This window comes from Phascolarctos cinereus, unplaced genomic scaffold (genome assembly GCF_003287225.1).
Source record: "Phascolarctos cinereus isolate Bilbo 61053 unplaced genomic scaffold, phaCin_HiC Scaffold_726;HRSCAF=1367, whole genome shotgun sequence".
Lineage (NCBI taxonomy): Eukaryota > Metazoa > Chordata > Mammalia > Diprotodontia > Phascolarctidae > Phascolarctos > Phascolarctos cinereus.
Genome location: NW_027556098.1, coordinates 179,973,956 through 180,001,220, shown reverse-complemented (window position 1 = coordinate 180,001,220; position 27,265 = coordinate 179,973,956). Strand labels below are relative to the sequence as shown.

Sequence of the window (27,265 nt, the reverse complement as noted above, 5' to 3'; positions counted from 1 at the left end):
TGACTCCTCAGCATCCCAGACAAAGATTTTCATGAGTCTACCCAACATCACGTGACTTCATACTTTCATCTCAACATTCTCTTCTCCCACCCTGGGGTTTTTAATTAACTGGGCAAAATCCAGCCAATCTCGAAAACTAATTTTCTCTTCTTGAAGGAAGTTGACACCACTCGAGACTATGGGGTTAGAAATACTGTCCCTGTAGCATGGCCAAGGTTAATTCTCTCTTCCTCTCTCCTTCCCTCTCTCTCCCTGTTTCTCTCTGTGTCTGTCTCACACACACACACACACACACACACACACACACACACACACACACACACACACCCTCCTGCTTTCACCAGTATGGGGCTCTGATCCTGCCCAGCCCTTGCCAAGCTCCAGGAGGCCCAGGACCCTGCCATCTAGACTGATTCTCCTGTCTCTGTTTCCTACTTCATCCAAGCTTGTCTTAGCATGGGTCCTGACTACAAGAGGTTGCAGACGTTATCAACTCCATCACCTGGTTACTGAGACTGAAAAGGTAGATATCTTGCTTTTGCAAGTGAATGGGCTATTCTGCTTTAACCCACCCCAGATAATGCTTCTTTCTAAGTCCTCTTTACCACAAGAGGTAAGGACCAGAAGGCAGAAGAGGACTAAGGGAGGTGGGACACAGGGATGGATTCTACAAATGGATGAGGGGTCAGGGAATGGGATCTGGGAAGCTTTTAATATTAGGCTACAGGGGAGGGAGAATCAGGAGAACTACTTTAATGGCAGACCTACAGGAGAAGGGTACAGGGAGCAGTATGGCAAGAGGGAGGGAATACCCTCTCACCCTCTTCAGCAGAAGTGAGAGAACAGCTAAAGGAACCAAAGATGGACAGAAAAAGGATGAGAAGTTATCTTGGCATTGCCTGCTGCCCTGACAGCTGGAAAGATCTATCAAATACTAGGGAAATGGGTGGGCAGAGTGAGCAAAGAGAAGAGGAAGGAGAAGACTAAAGGATAACACTGGTAGCTGGACAGTCAGTGGGGGTTGAGAAAAAATGACTCCTTACTTTGATCAGGTTAAGTCTGTCATACTGGAAAGAAAATCAGAAAAATTAGAACTGAAGGGTGGGAAGGGGGAAAAGAAGAGAAACGTAAAACAAAGGAGAAAGGGGAGTCAGTGCCACAGAGGCCAAAGAAGAGAGTCACAGACTGGGCAAACATAGTAAGCACAGGGGGAGACAGGCTGTGGTCAATGGGGATAGGTCACTGAATTAGGGCTTGCAACATTTAAAGGGCAGCTCTGCTGAGCAGGACCCAGCACTGACTACAGACTAACCATCTCCACTGGGAAATGCAAGCTGAAATCAAGTTTTGTGGCTCCCCCTGGTGGTTGAAAAGCATTACTACAGAACTGGGGGTTGGAGCATCTCAGCCACCGGAGATGCTCTGGGAATATACCCATTGATTCAGGAGGGAAACAACACACTCTAGTAGCCCCTAAGCAGAGCTACATCTAAGCCGGGAACTGTTCATGAAGCCAAAGTCCGGTGTTGGCCAGAAAAAGGAGAACTGTCTAGCTCATTTAGGGACCAAGGGAGTAGTTAGGTAAGTTTTAGAGTCACAGGGTCTGTGGCAGAATTCTACCTTTGCTACTAGGGCGAGTCACTCTCTGATCTCTGAGTCTGATTCTCATCTGTAATGACAGGGTTAGACTAGGTGATTTTTAAGGTATCGTCTGCCTCTATGGATAGGTAATGGCAAGACTTCCTTGAGGGGTGCTAGATGGGGAGGTAAGGCCACGAGGAGTAAAATGAGGGCCTGGATGTTTCGCATCCTGCCTTCAATTCACTCTGGTCTCCTCCAGATAATGTCTTATTACTTCTGGGTGACAGGAGATAGAAGAGACGAAGTAGGGCATTCTCACTGATGGTTCCTCCTGCCCCATTTCTGCAGCCTCCTCCTTACCTTACACTACTAGGGCAAAACACTCACAAGGATTTTTCTTTTCATCCTGATGACGCTCTTCCCACTTCCCTTGTGTAGGATGTAAATTCTTCACTATCTAATCTCATACCACTGTATCCTGAAAATATCGGTCTCAGTTTTGTACTGGGAAGCAATAGATCCACCCTAGACCAGGCTCTCATTACCCATGGTCACAGCTCACTAATTACAGCAGCCTCTTCACCAGGCTCTTGGCCTCCAGTCTCATCCTCTCCAACACATCTTCCTTATACTTTCCCACTGCCTTTGACCTAAAGTCCAAAATCTTGACAAGTTTCTCTAGTCAGACCCTAACCTACCTTCCCAGCTGTATCTCATACAATCTCTTCACAAGCTCTGCAAACCAACAAAACTAGAAAATATCCTGACCGTGCCCTGAAGTTTCTCACCTCTAGGCTTTTGCTCATGTAATTACCTACAAAAGGAATGTCCTTCCTTTACAGTCTTCACTGGTTAAGTTCTTTATGGCCTGACTCAAATATTATCTTTTCCTTCATCCCTTCTATGATGTTCCCTACTTATGTGGTCTCTGAACTTCCAGAGAACTTTATTCAGACCTTTTCATGAACTTAAAATCATTTCTTTTGTACCATGATTGCGTATATGTCTTATCTTCCCTCCCAGACTAAAAGCTCAGTGAGGCTATGAACTATTATATTACTGTCTTTGACTCTCCATCAATATAGTTAGTACAAAGTGGATACTTTTACTTTTAGATAGTTTACTGTCTGACTGAATTGGCTGATTCACTGGTTCCACATGGTTCCAGGTCCCCCAGCCCCAGCCCCACCCCCCATCTGTTCTGTCTATCAAAGTTTTACCTACTTTTTTTTCAGGCCCAACTCAGGTACCACCTTCTCCACAAAGCCTTTTCACCTAGACCCCACTATGTTTGTACCATTCATATGAGATTTATCATACGGTGACTTCACTATAGTTTTTTGGTTATATATTCTTTCTCCTTTACTAATGCAGAGGCTTCTTGACAGAAAGAAAATAACAGGGTCCAATACACAATCAAGTTCTCCATAAATAAGCATCTTGGCATCATTATCAGCCATCATACACTGAGCACCTTCCCTGTAGAGGAACTTCTGCTAGGGCTGGAGGTCAAGGGGTTTTCTGAACGGCATCCCAAGGAAAGAGGGGAAAAAAATGACTTTGTTTTAAGCAAGTATCTACCATGGGGAAGTCCAAATTCTCTGAAGCTGACCTCTCCTCACTCTGGGCAGGCTGCTAGGGGCTATCGTATTCCTTGAACTTGGAAAGGCTGTTTGAGGTGATCTCAGCCAGCTCTTTAACTTCAGGCATGACTACACCACTAAAAATCATAAAATGTGCCACTTTGCCTTCAATATCTTGGAGGAAAAGAGATTCTCCACTTCCATAGAGTAGAAGGAGTACTGGATTTGTAGTTCAAGTCCTGGTTCTGCCATTTAATTAGTACCTTCGTGATCTTGGGCTAGTCACTTAATCTCTATGGGCCTCAGTTTTTTCATCTGTAATATGAAGGGCTTAGATAAAAGCTGAGGGAAACATTTAAATCTGAAAAACAAAGAGTTATATGAGGCTTCTGAAGTCCTTTCCAACTCTAAATCTCTGGAGCCTATGATCCAGGACCAGTATCTCATATCGCTAACTTAAATCTTCCCTGTTGTATCTTAAGCCTCATTTTTTCAAATTTTCTTCCACTGAGGGGGAGAACAAGTACACTCTATCTTCTCCCAAATAACCTTTCAAATAGTAAAAGACTATTAACAAATCAATCCTTGGCCTTCTCTTCTTTAGATCTAAAGAATCTCTTGAGATCTCGCGCCTCTGTTCCTCGGCTTATTTCCCAAGTTGAATGATCCTGCCTCGTACTCATCCCTGGACTTCCTTCCAGGCTCCCCACATCCTTCTGAAGTTATAAAGTTACTGGAGATCACTCCATACATCCACATAGGGTCTGACCGGAACTACTTTCAGCTCCCCAACCTCGGGGCACTGGTACCATGCCCTACCAGTGGGTGCATTCCATTTCCCGATCGAGATCCAAGAGCCCAAGACTACCCACATTCCATAGGACTGTGGGGTGGGGCTGGGGGGGATAAGGGATGTTGATAAGGGATGCTTAAGCTGAGCTGCTCTGAAAGACTTGGTAAGAGGGAGAGGGGATGTTCAGGTGGGTCTCTTGAGGTCACTGATATGTAACAGACATGATGGGGGACCATTAGAACACTCCATGAATTCATAAATATTATCTTTCTCCCAACCCCTAGCCCCAGCCAAACCACCATGGTATGGTAGCTTAAGACCCATAGGTGAGTCTAATAGGATTCCCTAAGGTAGGGATTCCATAGTTAGGGATGTACCCTCCATTCCTTGAATAAATGAAGCTGCCACTGGTAGAATTCTGAACAATAGTCAGCACCAGATAAGAAGGGAATTGAGAGTAATGCAGTCAGTAGGAGGCTGTATCTGGGAAGCAGGGAGTGAATCAGTGGGTACAGTAATCCCAGGTGTGATGAGTGGGCCTGTTCTCAGGTCTCTGGTACAACACAAATGGCCCCTCAGTGACTTCAAGCCAACCTGACAGGACAGAAATGGAACCTGCCCCTCTGGGAAAAGGACCAAGCGAGACAGTTTCAGGGTTAGTTTGCTGAGCACTACAGACAGTTCTACTGCAGAGGGAAGAGAGAGAAAGACAGACAGAGAGATGGTGTCTTACTTTTGAGAGGCGCTTGTGAGACTAAGACCGAGCATGCAAGGGAAGGGGTGAGGGGATGGAGAGGAAGGGGAAGAAGAACAAGAAATCAAGAGACAAAGTCAGGTGGGAAGAGAGCTCCCCCACCCCTACTCCCAGAGCTTCCCACCCCCTTCCCAGTGCCTTAGGGTCCAGGGATGAAGGGTAGTGTGACGGTGGGGACAGACAGCCCATCTCATGAACTCCTACTATTGGGCTTTCTTCCCTGACATGCAACTAGACAAAAAATGTCTCTGACTCTCCACCAGGGCTCTATAATAATGGCACTAGAGGAATGTAGATATAATTTACTATCCCTTAAGTAGGTTTGGAGGAAATCTTTCCGGTCCCAGGGACTGGTCATCACTCTCACAGTCTGGGGACCTAAGAAGCACCAACTCTCCTTTTCTTAGTCACTCATCAGCTAGACCACTGAGTTCCCCCTGCCCTGTTCTAACTGGGGCCTTGGACCTTGGGAACCCAGAGTCCCCAGGATGCAGGGTCTGGGTGCTAACACACTGTAACGGAGGAAAGGGAATGATATGGCAACCCACTGGGCCCATTCCCTGTGGAACCTCTTTCTGTGAGACTGAACACTGAGCTGACTGGTAACAAGGGGATGGCAGGTCCAAGAAAGAAAGGGGAGTAAAGAAAATACATAAAGAAGGGCCTTCCTGATTCCCTCTGGCAACTGGGGCCCCTGGACAAGAGGATTCCCTCTACTTCACATCCTGAAATGAGACCTGAGGGAGGAGAGGGGGAGAAGAAAGTCTTCTAATTCCTCATGATTCCTGGGCCTCCTCCCCAACCCTCTACAGTCTTCCATGCGTCTCCCTGCTGTGGGGAGGAAAAGGGTTCCAAGTCTAGCTCCTAGTTAGGCTGATTCCCACTTAAATTGAGGGAAAACTGGTTTGTGGGCACTATTTATTTATTCCTGGTGTGTTTAGTCATACATGTGTTTACCTGCAACCTTCCCATCCTCCCGCCCCATCGATTAGGGTATCAGGGAGCTGGAGGCCACCCCAACAGGCTCAGACCAGAGGACCGTCCCGACCCCCTTTCCCATCTCCCTCTCTCCCCTTCAGCTGGCTGGGGGCATGGTTACCTCCGTCTCACCTTGGAATTCTTGCTGCCACTCCGGCCAGACTGGGAAGAGCAGCTGCGCTGTACCCCTTGCTCTGGTGTAGATGGGGACTTGTCGGAGGAGTGGTCCGAGCCCTTCTCCACCATGGTGTCTCCGTCCGGACTCTGTGGGGTGGGTGAGCGGGACCGCTTGCGGAGGATGGGGGAGCAGGCAGGCGTGCTGCGGTTGGAGTTACTGGCAGTGCTGCAGGGGCAGACAGAGAGAGGGAGGAAGGGGGAGACAAAGCAGAGTGAGGTTAGTGAGGAGCAGCACAAGAGACACTGAGGTGAGACAGCCCAGCAAACCAGTAAGAGCTGGGGCCAGGGGCTACTGGGACAAAGCATCCCAGCTCAAGCGAGGACGGTACTACCGCCATCAGACAGCAGAGGGCAGTAGTGTGCTGTCAGGTGCCAAGAGAGAGAAAGGAAGAAGGAAGTAGATGACTTCATTGAGTTCCCACTTTGTGGCAGTATTATCATCATCCTGACCAGCATCAGTGCCACTTTGCATTTAGGCAGGGCTTGGTACTCCTCAAAGCTGAAGTACCGTCCCAAGGTCCCAGAATTCCTTAGGGACAGAGCCAGAATTACACCTCAGCTCTCCTGATCTTTAACTGCCTCTATCTTGTGGCTTCCTCTTAAATTGTGGTTCTCAGTTCCCCCACTGCTCAGTGTACAAATAGTCACAGCAAAAACTTTCCCCAAGGGGCAGCTAGGTGGCGCAGTGGATAGAGCACCGGCCCTGAAGTCAGAAAGACCTGAGTTCAAATCCGGCCTCAGACCAAACACTTGACACACTTACTGGCTGTGTGACCCTGGGCAAGTCACTTAACCCCAATTGTCTTAAAAAAAAAAACACTTTCCCCAGACATTCCACCTCCCCAATTATCCAAACATTCACCAGTGCTACTTTCACTTTCCACCTGGTAAAAATCCACTTTATGTAAATGTTCATTAATTGATTTTGAGCTCACCCTCCCCTCCTTTTTTTCTGGAGTAGAAAATCAGATAGCAAAGATAGAAAAGATATAGAATAAGGAAGCAGGGGTGCCTTGTTCAGTTGTGAACTTTTAAAGTGTTTCTAGAGGAAGAAGAAAGTATCAAGAAGTACTTTTAATAGTAAAAGGAGGAATAGTAGGAGAGAAAAGAGGAGTAGGGAGGGAGGAGACTGAAAGAAATTAGGTAAGGAAAAAGGGATACAGTCTAATTCAGCAGATATTATGTACCAACTGTGTGCAGCTGGGTAGTAGGTACAGTGAATGGAGTGCCAAGTCTAGAGTCGGGAAGACTTCCTGAGTTCAAATCTGGCCTCAGACACTTACGAGCTTTATGACTCTGGGCAAGTCATTTAACCCTGTTTGCCTCAGTTTCCCCATCTGTAAAATGAGCTGGAGAAGGAAACGGCAAACCACTCTAGTATATTTGGCAAGAAAAACCCAAATGGGGTCACAAAGAGTCGGAAACAACTGAACAACAATTCTTCACTTAAGGAAGTGCCATGCTACATACTGAGGATTTCCAGTCTTCATAAAGTTTCTCATGTAGTAGGGTGATAAGACAGCTCAAGTCACTGCATTAAATGCATTAATGAAACTGAAGACTCATATTTACATTGGGAAATGCTCTTGGAGATCTCCATCCCCGCCTTCCCCTTAGGGAACACAGAGCAGGGGAAAAAGAACTTTTGAGATTTGCATAAAACAAAACAAAACACATCAAAACAAGCTATAACCTAGGTTTTTCCATTCAGTTCATTTGCAAATGGAAATCTTCTTTCCTCAATAAAAAAAAAATCACACCTGAGGGTGGTGATTTCTTAACCCCTCCAAAGTCTCAGCAGGACAAAGGAGAAGGATCCTGGCCAAGAGACTGAAGAGAGAACTTAGGGAAATGCTAAGAGAACAAAATCCAGAGGGAGAGAAGTAGAGAACTGAGTTGAATAGCTGGAGAAAGATGAGGACGAAGCAAAGAGAGTAAAAATAAGAAAGAAGGAAAGGGAGGAGGATGGCAAAAGAGGACAGCAAGGACGAGAACGATAACAGTATGACACAGAAGTGTCTTAGCTTTGGATTCAGTACTCTGGTGTTCAAATCTCAAGTCTGCCATTTACTGTGTGACCTTGGGAAAAGTATTCAACCTCTCTGGGCCTCAGTTTTCTCAACTGTAAAATGAAGGACAGACTAGACGACAGGTTCTTACTCCTTTTTTGTGTCACGGAGCCCTTTCAGAAGTCTGGTAAAGCTTACGGACCACTTCTCAGATTAATATTTTAAAACCTTTTATAACTGAAGAAAATGCTAAATTTCAAGTAAGGTTAGTGAAAATAATGATGTAATTTTTTTCCACATCGAAATTTATAGACCGGAAAATTATCCATAGGTCTCCAAGGGGTTAAGAATCTCTATACTAGATGAAGTCTAGGCTCTAAATGTAGGCAAATCCCTAGACATGAAACCCCAGTGGGTAGCTTACCTCATGTGAGCTGACTTCCTCTTAGACTCACTCCTATTCCTGGCCAATTATAGCATAACCTTTGGGCGACACACAGAAATCTAGGGTCATTCCCCAAGTGCCAGAGAGATCAAGGCTTAAACCCTACTTAGGTTGATTCAATATAAATGCTCTTCCTTCATAGCTGGCATCCTCATAAGTTCTCTCTCACATTCACTTCCTTGCTCACAAAGGAGATCAACTTAAGAAACAGTCTCAGTGGCCTAGCCCAGACCTATCACCACGGTTAGAAAAATAGCTCCAAATGAAGGTCCTGGCCACAGGTCAGTATAAGAGAGGGTACATCTGGCCCCTTCCAGCAAGGAGAATAATGGAAAGAAAAGAGAAGTCTGTCTGTTACAACAGTCTCCCCACAGTCATTTAATTATTTTCCCATCCTGGATCCCAGAGTCAGAATAATAGGACTAGAGAGGCAAATTCCCCTAAGGTGTAGAAAGTAATCAATCACTCAATCAGCATTTATTAAGTGCCTACCATGAACCAGGTACTGTGTGACACAAAGACAATAAAAATTAAATAATTACATGTGGCCCACAACATTCCCAGCAAAGACAGAACCAGAATAAAATGAGAGATATTTAACAAAATAAATAAAAATACAATAAAATGTATTTAACATTACATTTTAAAACTAAATCAATATATGCAGCCCTCAGGGATCCTTATGTATGGATGAGTGGCCCCCATTTCTATTTGAATTTGACACTACTGGTCAAAGGGATCATTCTGGATCAGCCAGACAGCATTTGGTTTTCCAATCTGTTTGTCAGCATCAATTTTCAAAGGATGGGAATTATTTTTCAGATCAATCAATCATTCAATCAATCGACAAGCATTTATTAAGGACCTGCTGTAAGTAAGGCACTATGCCAGGCACTGGGAACCTTTCGCATTCCACAAAAGGAGACAACATATACACACATAAGCACATACCAAACAAACAGAGGGTATTTTAGGAAGAGAGAAGCACTAGCATCTGGGGGAGAGGAAGGATCAAAAAAGGCCTGATGTAGAAGATTCCATCTGCCCTGAGCTTTGAAGGAAATTAGAGATTCTGAAGGAGGTAAGGAGAGAGTACGTTTTAGGAACACAGAATAGCTTGTGATTAGGTCCAGAGACAGGAGATGGAGCGTGTCATGTATGAGTAACAGCAAAAGGCCGGTTCAGCTGCATCAAAAAGTGTGTGAAGGGGAGTGATGTGTAAGTCTGGAACAGCAGGTTGGAACCAAGTTGTGAGGGCCTTTAAAAGTCAGAGGAGTTTGTATTTGACCCTAGAGTTGATAAGAAGCTAATATTAAATTAGTGAATAGGAATTAATTAATTCCTAATTAAATTAGAGTTAATAGGAAGCCATGAGAGCTTATTGCTCAGAGGGATGACCTGTGTTTAGGAATATCACTTTAGCAGCTATGTGGAGGGCAGACTGGAGGAGGGGAGAGACCTGAGTCAAGGAGACTGAGTAGGAGGCTATTGCAACAGTCCAGGTGAGAGGACCAGGACTAAGGTGGTGGCTGTGTAAGTGGAAAGAGAGAACAGATGCTGGAGATGTTTGTGAGGCAAAATCAACAAAATCGGGGCAGCCAGGTGGCATAGTAGATAGAGCTCCGGCCTCAGAGTCAAGAGGACCTGAGTTCAGATCCGGCCTCAGATACTTGAAACTTACTAGCTGTGTGACCCTGGGCAAGTCACTTAACCTGGATTGCTTCACAAAAAAAAAAAATCAACATGGCAACTAATAGGATATGTGGGGTGGGTACTAGAAGATGCTTCCAAGCTTGTGAAACTGGGTCACTGGAAGGATGGTAGTGTCTTCAACAAAAATAAGGATGTCTGGAAGAGATGCAGATCTGGGAGGAAAATCTGGGAGGAAAACGAGCTCCATACTGGACATGTTTGAGAAGCCTACAGGGCATCCAATTTGCAGTGTCCAAGAGGCAGCTGGTGATGAGAGAAGGAGAGAGACAAGGACTGGATATAGATCTGAGAGTCACAGAGATGGTAACTGGATCCATGCGAGCTGATAAGGTTAATGAGACAGAGTTATGCGGAGAGAAGACACAGGGCAGAGCCTTGGGGTACGCTCCCTCACTGCTAGGGGGTGAGATAAGAATGATCACATTACACAGGAGACTAAGGAATGAGGAGAATCAAGACAAAATGGTGTCATGAAAAGCCCAGAGATGAGAGTACCCAGGAGGTCAAGAGCATTACATGCTACTGACAGGTCAAGAAGGATGAAGCCTGAGAAAAGGCATATCCTTTTGGGAAAAACTCAAGGGATCCTATTATTTGCTCAGTTGGTTCTCTCTCTAATCCAGATAGGTGGCACAGTGGATAGTGTACTGGGCCTAAAGACAGGAAGACCTGAGTTCAAATCCAGCCTCAGACACTTACTGGCCATGTGACCCTGGGCAAGTTACTTAACCTCTGTCTGCATGTTTTCTCAATTATAAAATAGGGACATAATAGTTCCTATCTCCCAGGATTCTTGTGAGGATCAAAGGAGATATATTTGTAAAGCTCTTAGCATACAAGACTTCTTTCCTTCCTTTCTTCCTTATCCTCCCCCTTCCTTCCTTCCTTTACAACACTGCCAGATTAGATTACTTCAAGTATTTCACTACTGCAATTGCTCCAAAATATACTCTCTGCTCCAAACAGGAGTCTATTCACTGTAATGAAGACATGTCATTTTTGTTTCCTACCACTTTGCCTTTGTTTATACCAATGTCACTGCTTACATGTCACTGCTTAGAATCCCCTCACCCCATCATCACTTCTCTTAATCTAAATTCTACTCATCTTTCAAAGTCTAGTTACAGTTCCACTTCCTCCATGATGCCCACAATGATCTCTTCCTTTGCCCAACTACTGTTGTACTTACATACAATTTAACCCATTAATTATTCTCTAGTTATTTCACGTGTATGAATCCTTGATAGTGCGGACCATGGATAGGACTAGCACAAACCCTTCCTTTTCCAGGTGAGGCCCACAGGTGAAGGAGACAGAGCCAGTGAATGGCAGAGCTAAGACTAGAGAGTCTTAAGACTCTGTGTCTTGTCATCCTATCACCCCTCCAGTAAGGTTGATACTGACACGTAACAGACACCTGTCCCTTATTTCTGCCCTTCAATAGATCAATCAATCAAACACTTAATCAAGAAGTATTTATTAAATACCTAGTATATGCCAGGTACTGGGAATAAAACCTTCACTCCCCTCCTGGCTCTGCTTTCGACTTTCTGGATTACACTACCATGCCCATGAGATATTCTCCATTACAATGTAAGCACCTTGAGGGCACGGCCTGTTGTTTTTTTCCTCCCTGTATTTGTATCCCCAGTTTATCTAAGTTTTTATGGAACTATACTGTTCATCATTTCCTACAGCACAATAGTATTCCATCATAATCATATACCACAACTTGTTCAGCCATTCCCCAGTTGATAGGCATCCCCTCCATTTCCTATCGTTATCTTTGTACAAATAGATCCTTTTCTGTTTTCTTTGATCTCTTTGGGATACAGCTTTTATAGCCCTTTGGGCATAGTTACAAATTGTTTCCAGAATGGTTGGACTAGGTCACAACTCTATCAACAATACACTAATGTCCCAATTTTTCCACATCCCTTTGAGCATTTGTCATTTTCCTTTTTTTGTCACATTAGCTAATCTGATAAATGTGAGGTAGTATCTCAGAGCTGTTTTAATGTGCATTTCTCTAATCAGTAGTGACTGCATTTTTTTTAACATGACTATTGATAGCTTTGATTTTTTCATCTGAAAACTGCCTGTTTATGTTCTTTGACCATTTATCAACTGGGGAATAGCTTTTTATTTTTATAAATATGGCTCAGTTCTCTATATATTTGAGAAATGAGGCCATTATCAGAGATACTTGCTATAATTTTTTTCCTGTTTTCTTCCTAACTTTGCCCACATTAGTTTTGTCTGTGCAAAGCTTTTTAATTTCATATAATTAAAATTATGTTTTTCTTCCCTTAATCCTCTCTATCTCTTGTTTGGCTATAAACTCTTTACTTATTCATAGATCTGACAGATACATTTATGCACATTTTTCCATACACTAATGAGATCACCTTTTACATCTAAATCATTTATCTATTTTGACCTTGGTGCATGGTGTGAAATGTTGATCTATGCCTAGTTTTTGCCTGACTGCTTTCCAATTTTCCCAGCAATTTTTGTCAAATGGTTAATTTGTAATCCCAGAAGTTTGGATCTTTGGGTTTATCAAACACTAGATTACTAAAAGTAATTTGCTACTGTGTATTATATATCTAATCTATTCCATTAATCCACCACTCTATTTCTTAACCAGTACAAGACTGTTTTGATGATTAACAATTTGTAATATAGCTTGAAATCTGGAAGTGCCAGGCCTCCTTCCTTAACAACTTTTTTTTTTGTCATCGATTCCCTTGATATTCTTGACCTTTTGTTCTTCAGAGATGAACTGTTAGTATTTTTTTTTCCTAGCACTATAAAATAATTCTTTGGTACTTTGGTATGGTACTGAATAAGTAAATTAACAGGTAGAATTGTCATATTTATTATATTGGTTCAGCCTACCCATGAAGAATTAATATTTCTCCAGTTGTTTAGATCTGTCTTTATTTGTGTGAAAAGTATTTTGTAATTGTGTTCATAAAATCCCTGAATTTATCTTGGCAGGTATAATCCCAAGCATTTTATATTGTCTACAGATATTTAATAGAATTTCTCTCTCTTGCTGCTGGGTTTTGTTGGTGGTATATAGAAATGCTGATTTATATGGGTTTATTTTACATCCTGTAACTTTGCTGAAGTTGTTAATTGTTTCAACTAGTTTTTGGTTGATTCTCTAGGGTTTTCTAAGTATATCATCATATCATCTGCAAGGAGTGATAGCTTTGTTTTCTCATTGCGTATTCTAAATATTTCAATTTCTTTTTCCTGTCTTATTGCTACAGTTAACATTTCTAGTACACTAATGAATAAAAGGAATGGTAATAGACATCCTTGTTTCCCTCCTAATCTTACTGGGAAGGCTTCAAGTTTATGCCCATTACAGATAATGCTTGCTCTTGGTTTTAGAGAGATACTACTTATCATTTTAAGAAAGGCTCCATTGATTCCTATGCTTTCTAATCTTTTTAATAGGAATGTATTGTATTTTTTCTGCATTTATTGACATAATCATATGATTTTTGTTGTTTGTGCTATTAACCTGGTCAATTATCTGATAGTTTTTCTAGTACTGAACCAGCCCTACATTACTGGTATAAATCCCACCTGGTCATGGTATATGATCTTTGTGATATATTGCTATGATCTCCTTGCTAACACTTTATTTAAAATTTTAGCATCAATATTAATTAAGGAAATTGGTTTATGGTTTTCTTTCTGTTTTTTGCTCTCCCTGGTTAAGGTATCAAAACCTTATTTGTGTCATAGTAGGAATTTGGTAGGAGTCATTCTTTACCTATTTTTCCAAATAGTTTCTATAGTATTGGAATTAATTGTTCCTAAATATTTGGTAGAATTCACTTGTAAATCCATCCAGCCTTAGGTGTTTTTTCTTAGGGAGCTCATTGATGGTTGTTCAATTTCTTTTTCTAAAATAAGGTTATTTAAGTATTCTATTTCTACTTCTGTTAACCTGAGCAGTTTATATTTTTGCATTTAACTTAGATTGTCAGTCTTGGTGGCATATGATTGAGCAAAATAACTAATGATTGCTTTAATTTCATCTTCATTAGTAATGCATTCACCTTTTTCATTTTTGATACTGGTAATTTGGTTTTCTTCTTTTTTTAATCAAATTAACCAATGGTTTGTTTATCTTTTTTACTGTGGGCTTTCCCTCCCATAAAACCAGCTCCTAGTTTTATTTATTAGTACAACTTTTTCTTTCAATTATTAATCTCTCCTTCTGATTTCATTTTGGTGTTTAATTGGGGATTTTTAAAAATTTGTTCTTTTTCTCATTATTGATTTAATGTTACAATATTAAATTGTCAAGAAATTGTCAAGGAAGACTATAGCAATATCTGTGAACCAGGGGGTAAAACGAAAACTCATCCATCTGCTCTTTTTCAATTTTTTTGATGTACACATTTAAAGACATAAATTTTCCCTTAAGTACTGCTCTGGCTACATCCCACAAATTTGAGAAAGTTCTCTCACTGTTGTCATTATTTTTAATGAAATTACCGTTAGTATGATTTGTTCTTTGATGCGCTCATTCTTTAGGATTAGATTACTTAGTTTCCAATTAATTTTTAATCTATGATTCTAAGGCCCTTTATTAAATATAAGTTTTATTGTATTAGATATGAAAAGGTACATTTAATATTTCTGCTATTCTGCATCTGCTTGTGAGGTTTTTATACTCTAATACATGGTTAATTTTTGTGAAGGTGCCATGGACTGATAAAAAAGTATGTTCCTTTCTATTCCCATTCAGTTTTCTCCAGAGGTCTATCATATCTAATTTTTCTAAGATTCTATTCATCTCCCTTCTATCTGATTTATTTTATGGTTAGATTTATCTAGGTCTGACAGGGGACGACTGAAGTCCCCATTAGTATAGTTTTACTGTCTATTTCCTCCTGTATTTCATTTAACTTTTCCTTTAAGAATGTGGATGCTATGCCATTTGGTTCATATATGTTTAGTATTGACATTACTCTATGGTCTATGGTTTCTTTGATCAAGATGTAGTTTCCCTGCTTATCTCTTTTAATTAGGTCTATTTTTTCTTTTGCTTGTTTGAAATCATAATTGCTACCCTTGCCTTTTTTACTTCAACTAAGGCATAATAGCTTCTGCTCCAGCCCCTCATTTTAACTCTATGTGTGTCTGTTCCAAATCTGTTTCTTGTAAACAACATATTGTTGGAATCTAGTTTCTAATCCATTCTGCTTTCCATTTCAATTTATGGGTGAGTTCATCCCATTCACATTCACACTTATAATTAATAACTGCATTTCCTTTCATTCTATTTTCTTCTGTTTATCCTCCTCTCTCTCTCTCTCTCTCTCTCTTCTCTCTCTCTCTCTCTCTCTCTCTCTCTCTCCTGTCCTTCCTCTAAAGTCGATTTTGTTTCTGACCACTGACTTCTTTTATCTGGCCTCCCTTTTATCACACCCTTCCCCTCCTACTTCCCTGTTGGATAAGACAGATTCTATTACCAACTGAGTATGTGTCCGTGTGTACATATTTTCCCTCCTTTAACTAGTTTAGATGTGAGTAAAGTTCAAGTGTTGCTTGCCCACTCCCCAATTTTCCCTTCCAATGTAAAAGCTCTTCCTTAAATGCCTCTTTTATGTGAGATAATTTTCCCCATTCTTCCTCTTCCTTCCCCCTTATCCCAGGCATGTCTCTTTCTCACCTATCCTTTTTTTTTTATATCATCCCAACATAATTGACTCCTTCCCACACCCTCTTTCTATGTAGAATCCTTCTAATTGCCCTATAAATGATAAACTTCTTAGAAGATACATGTATCATCTTCCCATAGAGAATGGTAAACAGTTTAACCTTACTGAATTCCTTATAATTTACCTTTTTATTCTTCTTTTGAACCTGTAGTTCAAAGTCAAATTTTCTACTTGGCTCTGGTCTTTTCATCAGGAATGCTTGAAAGTCCTTTATTTAATTAAATACCCATTTTTTCCCCTTGAAGGATTATAGTCAGTTTTGCTAGGTAGGATTTTCTTGGTTGTAACCCCAGCTCTTTTGCCTTCCAGAATATCATGTGCCAGTCCCTCTGCTCCTTTACTATGGTAACTGCTAAATCTTGTGTAATCCTGACTGTGGCTCCTCGATATTTTAATGATTTCTTTCTGGCAGTATTTGCTCTTTGGCCTGCTGGAAGTCTTTATTTTAGGATCTTTCAGGCGGTGATCAGTGGAATCTTTCAATTTTTGTTTTACCCCCTGGTTCACAGATATTGGTACAGTCTTCCTTGACAATTTCTTGAAATATGATGTCTAGGCTCTTCCTTTGGTCATGGATTTTAGGTAATCCAGTAATTCTTAAATTACCTCTCCTCCATCTTTTTTCCAGGTCCATTGTTTTTCCAATGAGATATTTCACATTTTCTTCTATTTTTTTTCTCCTTTTGATTTTGTTTTATTGTTTCTTGATGTCTCATGGAGCCATTAGCTTCCACTTGCCCAATTCTGATTTTTAAGGAATTATTTTCTACAGTGTGCTTTTGTACCTCTTTTTTCCATTTGACCAATTCTGCTTTCCAAGGACTTATTTTCTCATCAATGAATTTTTGCAACTCTTTCTCTGTTTGGCCAATTCAGTCTTTTATGGTGTTATTTTCTTCAGTATTTTTTGTCCCTCTTTTACCAAGTTGTTAATTGTCTTTTCATAATTTTTCTTCCTTTGCTTTTATTTCTTTGCCTAATTCTTCCTCTACTATTTTCATTTGATTTTGAAAATCATGTTTTTGCTCTTCTAGGAATTTTCTTTCGGGGGGGGTGTCCAATTCACATTTTTCTTTGAGGCTTTGCTTGTAGCTGTTTTGAAGCCATTGTCTTCTTCTGAGTTTGCGCCCTGATCTTCCATCACCATAATACCTTTTTATGGTCAAGTTCTTTTTGTGTTGTTGTTTGCTCATTTTTCTACTCTATTTCTTGATTCAGAACTTAATGTTGGTCTCTGTTCCTCACTGGGGGCTCAAACTTCAGGCTTTTTTGCCTTGCTGTTTTCAGAGCTAGTTCTGGGGTAGGGAGGGGGGAGGTTGGAAGTTTTTGGTGTTTCCAAGGTGGTGTGATCTGGGGAGTGGTATGCTCTCCAGATCTACACTTTGTTCCTTAATCCAGGAAGGGGCCCTGAACCCTTAGGACTGGAAGTGATACTGCCCCTCAGGACTTCCACTCCCTCCTGGCTACAAGTGCTCCTCTCAGCCCTTGAACTTTGACCCCAGAAGTGGGTATAGGCAATAGAGTTGACAAACAGAGTCTGGACCTGTGTCTAGTGCTAGCCCAGGGGTCCCCTGTAATCTTTCTGACCAGTTACCAAGTCTCCTTACTGTCTCTGGCTTGAGAACCCTTGAAGCTACTGCTGTTTCTGTCACCAAGTAGAAGCATCACTGGTATATCATCCATATGGGCTCCAGGCCAGCCTGTACCCCAATGTCACAGATCACTCTTCCCAACCTCCTATGTTGCCTTGAGCTTGAAGAATGTCTCACTCTGACCTTTTGTTGACTCTGCCACTCTAGAAATCAATTTGATACACTATCTTAAAGTTGTTTGAAGGTGAATGTTGAGAGAGCTCTGCTGAGCGCTTTCTCTATTTTGCCATCTTTGCTCCAACCCTAGAAATTGCTGTCCCCCACTTTAAGGACCTCCAGGAAAGGAGACACCCCTCTTCCCTTGACCACCTTGCTGACAGACCTTCAACTTCACTGAAATGTTTCTTCCTTCTCTCCTCTGATCCCACTTTCTTTGTTTAGGTTTTTAGAGAATCTCCTGGAGACTTGGGGAAAACCCAAGGGCTCCTCTGGTCTCTTGTAAAGCCAGCTTCCCTTCATTCCTCCCCCAAGGGACTTCATCATTCCATTTGATTCCTTCTTACTCTTCCTCATTCACTGTGCTGACACAGGCCAATGGGTAAGCTTCCTGATCAGAGACCCCAGGAATATTAGAGCGGGATGGGACCACAGAGATCATCTAGTACAATCCCCTCCAAGGCCCACTGATGTGAAGACTAGCTCAGGTGAAAGAGTTTGTTGGTGGCAAAATCAGAACAAAAATCCAGGTCTCCTCACCTCTCAGTCCATTACACCTGCTGCCTCCTCAGCTATCTATCACTATCCATTTTCTAGAACTCTCCTCAAAGCAGCTAAGCTAACTAGTATTTCATCCTCCCTCCCTCATATTACCTTGTTCACCTACCTCTTGGAAATGTCAATCATTCCTGCCTCAAGAGATGCAGATTTTGCTACTGGTCTCCCTCTGCCTCCTTACTCTCTTTTCATCCTCCTTTCATTGACTTCTCTCCCACTCTCTTCCTTGCTTCTTCTATTTGCCCAAATGTCCTTGCCCTACCCTCCACCTACAGTCTTTGGTGAATACCCAATCAGATTTTTTTCTTCTGTTTTATTTGGGCTCACTCTGCTCTATTTCCCAATCTCAGTCATACAGTGTCTTATAGTATCTGCCCAAATAGGGCTGTATCTATCTATAAATGTCATGTCCCAAAGCAATCAGCAGTTTAAGTCCCTGCACAGACAAACTCATCCAATGGGTGGGTTTGGTGGTACAGTTAATTCATTTCAGGGTATCACTTTTAAGCAGAAAAAGAATTTCATTGACAGTTAGAAGACCTGGCTTCAAATCCTGGCATCATCAACTGACTGTGTAGTTTTGGGTGAGTCATTTCAACTTCTGGAGCTTCAATGTGTCTCTCCATAAAATGGAAAGAAAATATATACCCTGCTTGTTTTCCTCTTAGAGAAAGATGAAATAATACGTATAAAAGTGCTTTGAGATCATCAGAAGAAAGGACCTACTATAATCAAGAGGTCAATGTCTCAGAGAAACAGTCTGGTTACCAAGGAAAGAGGACTGATTTTGAGTCAAAGCCTGGTTCTTACACTTGTTTTCTGTGTGTCCTTGGATAAGTCTCTTTAGCCTCAGTTTACACATCTGTAAAATAATAATAATGCTGGCAATACCTACTTCACAGAGCAGTAGTGAGAAAGCACTTTGTAAACCTGAAAGCATTACAAAATAGTGACTGATGATGGTAACAATGATAATTTGCCTCAACTGACACGTGCTTCCTGGGCTTGCTGAGGGGAGAAAGTGGCCACTTAACTTAGTCTTAGCTGGGCTAAAAATATCCCCACTATCCTTAGAGAATAGGGATAGTCATTAAAGAGTATTTCAAATCTTGCTCCATCCCATGACATGAGCTACCCAGCTCCTGGTCTGTTACCCTTTTTCTATAACAACAACAAAATCATAGCATCTAGTCCCTAAGAAGTCACTGAAGCAGAAGATTTTCTATATGTAAGGGTCTTTATAAGTCATCTAGTTCAATCCCTTTATTTTATAGGCAGAAATGAATGGCTAGAGAAGTTAAATGACTGGTCCAAAGTTACAGAGTTAGCAGGGGAATCAGGATTTCACTCCCTCTACCAACTCACTGTCAGGGAAATATGTTATCTTGAAAGGATGAGGGTTTTTTCAAATTTGGGATGGGAAACAAATGGGGGCTAGGAAATATAATGTTCACCTTCCCCAAAGAAGATCTCTTTGGATATATCTAAAGCTTTTCTTTCCTTTGCCCCCTTATCACCATGGCATCTAAACCTGGGGGCAATCTAATACTACCTGGTTCAGGTTTCTCTGTAAAGAAGATGGCAAATTCAACCTTGTCTTTCTGTGACTGAGCTGTGATTATATGGAGTAAGAAAACTCTAGAATAGGTTTTAGGGGTACTGTTCTATTTTGCTAGGATGCTAGGTTCTCAAGAATGAGGAAAACCTCTAAACTCTACCTAAGGATGCTCAGGCTAGGTCTCAGTGAGTTCTAACATTATGAGGCCTTCTCTGGGCTGCGTCTGCTAACAATCTGCCTTGTGTGGTGGAAAAGGATGGCTGTTATGTCAGGGCCTTCCTTTCCTAATCAAAGCTGTAAAGATGTTCAGTGTTGACTCTGGCATGGAAAGGGTCTCCCTGCCTACATTACAAGATTTTTTTCTGAGATGAACACTTTGTTCTTCTCTGGCTTGTATGTGGGCTTCTATGTCCTGAACTGGCTGAAACTTTCCCCTGGGCACTTCCTGGGTACACATGATGTTCAGGGACAGTTCAATCTGAAACTTGGAAATCAGGAAACTCACCTGGGATGGGATCTTTGCCAACTGCTGATCATGGGTTAGGCCTCCTCACAGATTTAAGCATGACAGTTGGCCAGGCTTGCAGAATTATCCACTGGCCTTCCAAATTTCCATTGTCCCAAGCCCATCCTTTCTTTCTGACACACAATTCTTTACTGCTCTCCCCATCTTACTAGGCTAAAAGAATTAATTCAAGCAACTTCCTATACTGCCAACATGTTCAAGAGCTCCCTCCCAGACAAGTCCCTTCCCCAAAACCTCATAAAAATGGCTTTCCAAAAATGTCTTTTAAAAGGGACTGAAAGGAGAGGCAGGGCTTATTGAATTTCTTTTCAGCCTGCTGAAAGGCCTTGGTCACATGTTCATTCACCAAGCTGCCACTATGATCTTCTTGAGCCTATGGCCAAATATGCTATTGTCATAGCATTCCTAGCAGTGAACTGAGTTTGTTAAGGAATTAATTAATTAATGTGAAGACAATCTCAATGCAAAGTCCCTGGTGAACCAGAAAAGGCTGAACTTTAATTCCCCTTCCACTGATGTCCTTGGCTCCAAAAAGGAAGGGGGGAGGGGAGGAAAAGGAGGGAAGAGGAGAGACTGTCATTTGTTTTCCTTTCCTACTCAAACCCAAAGAGAAGAGCATCCCTCACCACAATAGCTGAAGTCTCCATCTATCCCACTCTCCCCCCTCCCTGGGTTTCCTGCAGCTTCTGTTTAGCCCCGGAGTTTGGCATTCCATCCAGGAACAGCCACTACAAATGCTATTTGTTGTTGCCATGGGGACCCAGGGCCTGCAAGAGACCTAGGACTCCATGCTTAAAATACCGAAACAGCCTGACCCACTTTTTATCCCCTTTAAGATGACAAAATACAACTTTGCTTGGAGCCTGCCAGGACAGAAAGATGGGCCAGAGCCTTTGTTATCCCACTGGATGAGCTGAACTTGGTTTTGGGGGGTGGGGAGGCGGAAGGAGGGATTGTGTCACCTTTTGTTTGTACAGATTGTGTTACTGTACTGATCCACTATCAGGAGTAGGGCATGTACATGTACAGTTGTTCTTCTAGTCATGGTCATGGCCTGCCACTAAGCCAACCACATTCTTGTTCCACCTTCCTTGTTACGCAGAGCACACATTAGCAAGACAGATGGCTGCATGGGACCGACTGTCCTTTCTCTTGGAGCAAACCCATGATAGACTTGGCATCATGCTCCAACCAACTGAGCTAACCATTAGGAAATGGTTTAGAACAGCCATGAGGAAGAGAGAGAAGAGATCTGGGAAAGGAGAATCATGAAGAAAACTTGATGGGGAAACCTGACCCCCCAGAGAGCTGATCTCACTAGGATCCACCATGGAATCCTAGAGTAGATGGAAGTGACTCAGGCTTATGACAGGAAGAGTAAGAAATGGCAGGTGCTCTTTGACTATCCCAGCTTGGTGGATGGGAAACTGATAAGCAAGAGAAAGGGAGGAACCATTGCCATCTTCTCTAAGGAGGAGCAGTCTACAGAAAAAAACCTAAAATCCTGGTTTGCAACCAACAATGACAAATAGGTATTCATTTCCATTGCAGCCAAGGCAATGTGGAATGAGCTAACACTTCAGCAGAAAAAGATTTAGGTGAAACTCTGGGAAGAACACCTAAATTGACTCTCAAGATATCAGAGTATTACTCAGATAGGCTATGGAATCTTATATGCTAGAGATCTTTAATTGGAAGGAAACAAGGGGATGATTTTTAGCATAATTCTTCTTGGAGTCAGGGCAATAGATTGGATTTTTTGTGTCCAGGAATCCTTTGCAAATCTGGTCAAGTTTGAGGATGTCTTCTCAGAATAATGTTTATAAATGCATAAAATATGTATGATTACAAAGGAAATGAATTATGTTGAAACAGAGTCATCAAATTTTTTTTTTTTAATAAATTTTCAGACCCAAGGTTAAGAATCCCTAGACGAGTTAATCTTTAGAGGTCTCTTCCAGCTACAGAGCTCTGTGATCCTTAGATCTGGCTTAGCCCATACACTATACTACACACACACACACACACACACACACACACACACACCCTGCCACTACAGGATTCCCAGTAAGAAAGGGAGTAGGTTCAGTTATAACATTGACAATATCAATACGCTCCCTCTAGTATAATCTTCACCTAAGGAAGCTCCTTTCCTTTATGGACAGCACTAGTTATTGGGGAGGACTTTTCTTTACTTGAGCCAAAATCTACTGCCTTAGTTACTTCCACCTATTGCTTTTGGCTCTGCCTCTGTATCTGACAAAAAATAAATAAACAAATAAGATCTAATGCTATGATGTATTAGAAGCAGCACAAGTCAAGAGATCTTGTGTTCTGATCTTGGATTACCTGTATGATCTTGGGCAAATCATTTAATTCTTCTGACCCTAAACTGAGGGGTTTGTCAAAATTAATGTTGTGTAATGAGAATGGTCAAGTTTGGCCCCAGAGAAGAGCTAAGAAAGTGCACCTTTCTCCTGTTCTTGAAGAGATGGGGAACTATGGGTATGAAATACACTGTCAGACATGACTTATAAGTTGGCTGGTTTTGCTGAGATGATTTTTTTTCTTTTTAACTTTTTGGCAAAAAAATGATGGTTCACTGGGTAGGAATGAGGAGAGGGACAGACTAGAAAATAAAGGGGATGTTAATGCAAAAGTGTCAATAAAAATAAAGATTTTTTTTTAAGAAAATGCACTTTTTTCATTGCAGAGGTAGTGGCCTATGTATGTAAAATATTACATACGTGATCAAACAGAAAAGGGAGTCACAAGTGGGCCAGGAGTTCTCCAGGGAAGGGCACAAATAAAAAACAAAAGGGATGTACATTCTTAACCCAAACTGCTGGATGATTCTACATCTTTCTATGTACCCAAGTTACCATCTTCAACCAGAATAACAATGGCATCCTGCTTCTCAGAAGGGTGGGAAGGAAGGACTCATCAAGAAGAAAAACAATTAGAAAGTTCTTTCCCCAAAATAAAGTGCTTCCTATAATTGCTTGACAACCACAAAGGAGTTAACGGGTAAAAATGTGATTTCCTGGCTTGAAAATAACACCATTTTTCAAGTCTGTCCTTTGTGCTAACAATGACCAGGGGGGAGGGGAGGAGGCTGGAGCTATTGAGAAGGGGAGCTGTCCACATCTTCATCCAGTCTCTACAGGGCCAGAGGCTCAAAGGATTTAAAGATCATTTGCCCAACCTCTTTATTTTGCAGGTGAGGAAAGTGAGGCCTCAAGAAGTTAAATGACTTACCAAAAGTCAGACAAGTAGTAAATAGAAAAGCTGAGGCTGGGGGCTCAACCTAGGTCTTCTTTTTCTATATCTAGTGCCCCTTAGTTTACACTTCACCAGTTGCAACAGGAAATACTTTAGTCAAACATTAAGAAAAACTTCCTGAAGGAAGTAAGCCTCTTCTTTTCATGAAATAGAGGAAGATCGTTGAATGTTCTTTCTCTGAAATTATCCGTAAGAAGACAGACAAGTGGGACCACAGCTGCCTAGAGGCAAGGTACTGGACAAAATGACCTAGAATCTTACAGCTTCAGAAGGGGTCTTGGAGGGCACCTACCTCAACCTTCTACTCAGTAAATTTATCTCCTCTGTAGAAACTCCGAACAATGGTCCCCTTAAACCTAGGTCTCACTAGCTCATCAAGGTACCATTTTGGTGTTATTCTAAAGGAATCTTCAAGTTTTCAGCTGTTATGATTCTGCAAGGTAGCTAGTCTCCAAGGATCAATGATCCAATTATCCCAATTCAATTCCTATTTAACTCTTATTATTATGTATCTATCATTACTCCAAGGTTCCCTGATGACAAGAGCCATTTAAATTTCTTTTTGCATCTATCAGAGCAAGTGTTAATAGCACCAGGAACAAAATGGGTATTCAAATATTTTCTGAGTTGTCTTGACCCTGAATATTTCTAATTATAGGATCTGCCCTGGACAATCCAGAAACCTCAGCTCTTTTGGAAACAGAATGCTATGAAGACAAAAAGAACCCATGTTCTGTCAGGAAGCAGCAAAATGAGGCAGTGGAGAGAGTGTGGGGCCTGCAGTCAGGAAGGCTAGAGTTCAAATTGAGCCTCAAACACTGTGTGACCCTTGGGCAAATCACTTGACTTGTCTGCCTCGGTTTCCTCATCTGTAAAATAGGAATAATAACAGCACCTGATTCCCAGAATTATTGTGAGAATTAAATAAGATATCTGTAAAGTACTTTGCAAGCTATATAAAAGTGCTGTGTAAATGTGAGCTTTTGTTATAATTGCTATTACTAATAATAATACATACATACTCATAGTAAATTTCTATCTAATTTCAATTCTAGTGTAACTACCCACTAAAACAAGACTGTGGTTTCATTTTATGAAATACAGGCTCCATGAATTTCTGGTGTTGTCCCCAAGACACCAAGGCTGTGCTCCAATTATGAGCAGGGTCAGAAGAACACATAATCCCATTTCTACCACTTACTAACTGTAAACATGGGTGAATCATGGGCTTCAGTTTCCTCACTAGTAAGATGAGGAGGCTGGACCAGAGGACCTACAAGATAAAATTTTATAATTCCAGGAGCCTCTACCCTGATCCTGGGCATCAGAGCATCCTCTGTTATATTGGCTACTGAATAAAAAATTTTTAAACCTAATGCTAAATTCACCTAAAGTTTCTCATGCTCTCCAGTATTTAATAAGCTCTTATGTGTCAGCAAAGTCAGTGTGAGACACTAGAAAGACCAGCAAGTTAGATATTCGAATACATGGTTTCTTCTATGTTTGCCTCACTACCCAACATGAGATTTCTTGGGGGAAATGGCTTTGTCTATTTGAGCTTCGGGTTCTCATTTGAAAAACGAGGAAACTGTTACCCTTCTCCTTCAGGGAAGGAAAGCCAAGGAGAAGAAAAGAATGTCAAGAGGGTCTTTGAGGCCTTGGAAGAGGTGTTATGATGACAGAAGAGATTTTTTTTTAAAGTAGTAGCATAATCATAGGAAGGGGGAAATGGCTAGACAATAGTTTTTCTAAAAATAGAAAAGGGAGTTTTAGTGGACTTTAGAGGCAGTGAGTCAGTCAAAAAAGCTATTCTGAAACTTGGCTGAATCGTAATGTTCAGAACAAAGGAGGAGATGGTCCTTCTGTAATTTACCCAAGACAGAGCACATCTTGAGTATCATGTTCACTTCAAGGTACTACATTTTAAAAAGGACACTGACCAACTAGAATGCACCCAGAGGAGAGACAATGCCCTAAGAGAATCAGTAGAAAACATCGGGGATGCCTGGACATGGTGGCACACACTTCTATAATTCCTGCAACTGAAGAAGTGGAAGCTGGAGGACCTCCAGAGCTTAGAAGTTCTGAGCAACCACTGCCCTAGGTCTGGAACCAATATGGTGAGCCTCCAGAAGCTGGGGGATCCCAGGCTACGCAAGGAGGGGTGAACCTGCCAGGCTGGAAACAGCCCTAAGCAAAGCTCCCATACCAATTAGCAGTGGGACTGGGCCCATCACAGACACTGAACTTCCAGCCTGGTCAAGCTAAAAAAATCCATTCTCAAAAATTAAATAAAATGCTGGGGATGTCAAGCAGTAAGGAGACTAGCTGCCTCTGTTTTCTGAAAGCAAGCAAAATCAGCCAATTCCCTCTTGCATGTAATATGCCCTTTAAATACTTGAAGGCAAATGTTATGTCCCCTATAAGTCTCTATTAGTTCTTTCCCCCAGCTTCAGGTAGTGGGGTAAAGTCCTCAAGAAAAGTGAGAGATTAATGTCTTTGTCAGAATTCTCCAGAAAAAGAAATTCTATTGTCTCCTGCTCCTACTCATCCCAGGGTCTCATAATGCTGTCAGTAACATCTCAGAATTTAATCTAAAGACCTTAAAATTCTATTTAAGCCTTGTTTGGACTTGTGGAGATGGAGAACAGCTGTGACCACCCTTCAGTCTATATCTTACAGCCTTCTATTCCTTGCCATGCCCACTGTTCTCCTAATTCAGACCTTTATCAACACCAGAGCTACATTTAAGTAACGCTTTTCAATTTGCAAAGCACTTTACATAGAAAAACTCACTTGATTCCCTCAACAACCCTGTGAATGAGTATGATGATGACGATGATGATAGCCAATTTTACAGTGCTTACTTTGTGCCAGGTACTGTGCTAATTACTTTATAATTATCTCACTTGATACTCACAGCAACCCTGGAAAGTAGGTACTATTCTTATCCTCATTTTACAGATGAGGAAACTGAGGCCAAAAGAGGTTGTAACTTACCAACGGTCACGTAGCTAGTAAGTACCTGAGCCTGGATTTGAACTCAGGTCTTCCTGACTCCAAGCCCCATGCTCTATCCACTTCATCGTCTAGCTGCCACCTACCTACTATGAAGTAGACCCTACATGTATTATTATCCCTATTTTATAGATAGGAAACTGAGTTAAATGACTTGCCTAGGACCACACAATTAATAAGTCCCAGAGTCAGGACTATAGTGACATTTAATCTAGTCTCCCTGCCTCCAGTCTCTCTTCTCCAATCCATCTTCTGCACTGCTGCCAAATTTATTACCCTATACCTCCTCACACCTATCAGATTGACTAATATAATAAAAGGGAAAATGATAAATGTCGGAGGAGTTGCGGGAAAATTGAAACACTAATGCATTGTTGGTAAAGTTGTGAACTGATCTAACCATTCTAGAGAGTAATTTGGAACTATGCCCAAAAGGGCTATAAAACTGTACATAATACCCTGTGATCCAGCAATACCACTACTAGGTCTTTATCCCAAAAAGATCATAAAAATTGGAAAAGGACCCAAGTGTACAAAAATATTTATAACAACTCCTTTTGTGGTGGCAAAGAATCAGAAATTGAGGGGATGCCCATCAATTGGGAAATGGCTGAACAAGTTGTGGCATATGAATGTAACGGAATACTATTGTGTTATAAGAAATGATGAGCAGCCAGATTTCAGAAGAACTTGGAAAGACTTACATGAACTGATGCTGAGTGAAGTGAG

The 27,265-nt window shown here is 41.5% G+C and overlaps 1 protein-coding gene across 1 annotated transcript in view; it reads right to left on the bottom strand.

Moving 5' to 3' along the window:
• GRAMD1B (GRAM domain containing 1B) overlaps window positions 1-27,265 on the bottom strand; it is a 242,825-nt gene that overhangs the window by 49,638 nt on the left and 165,922 nt on the right. The window contains 1 exon segment of the mRNA XM_078146908.1: window positions 5,822-6,032. Coding sequence (XP_078003034.1) covers window positions 5,822-6,032 — 211 coding nt within the window.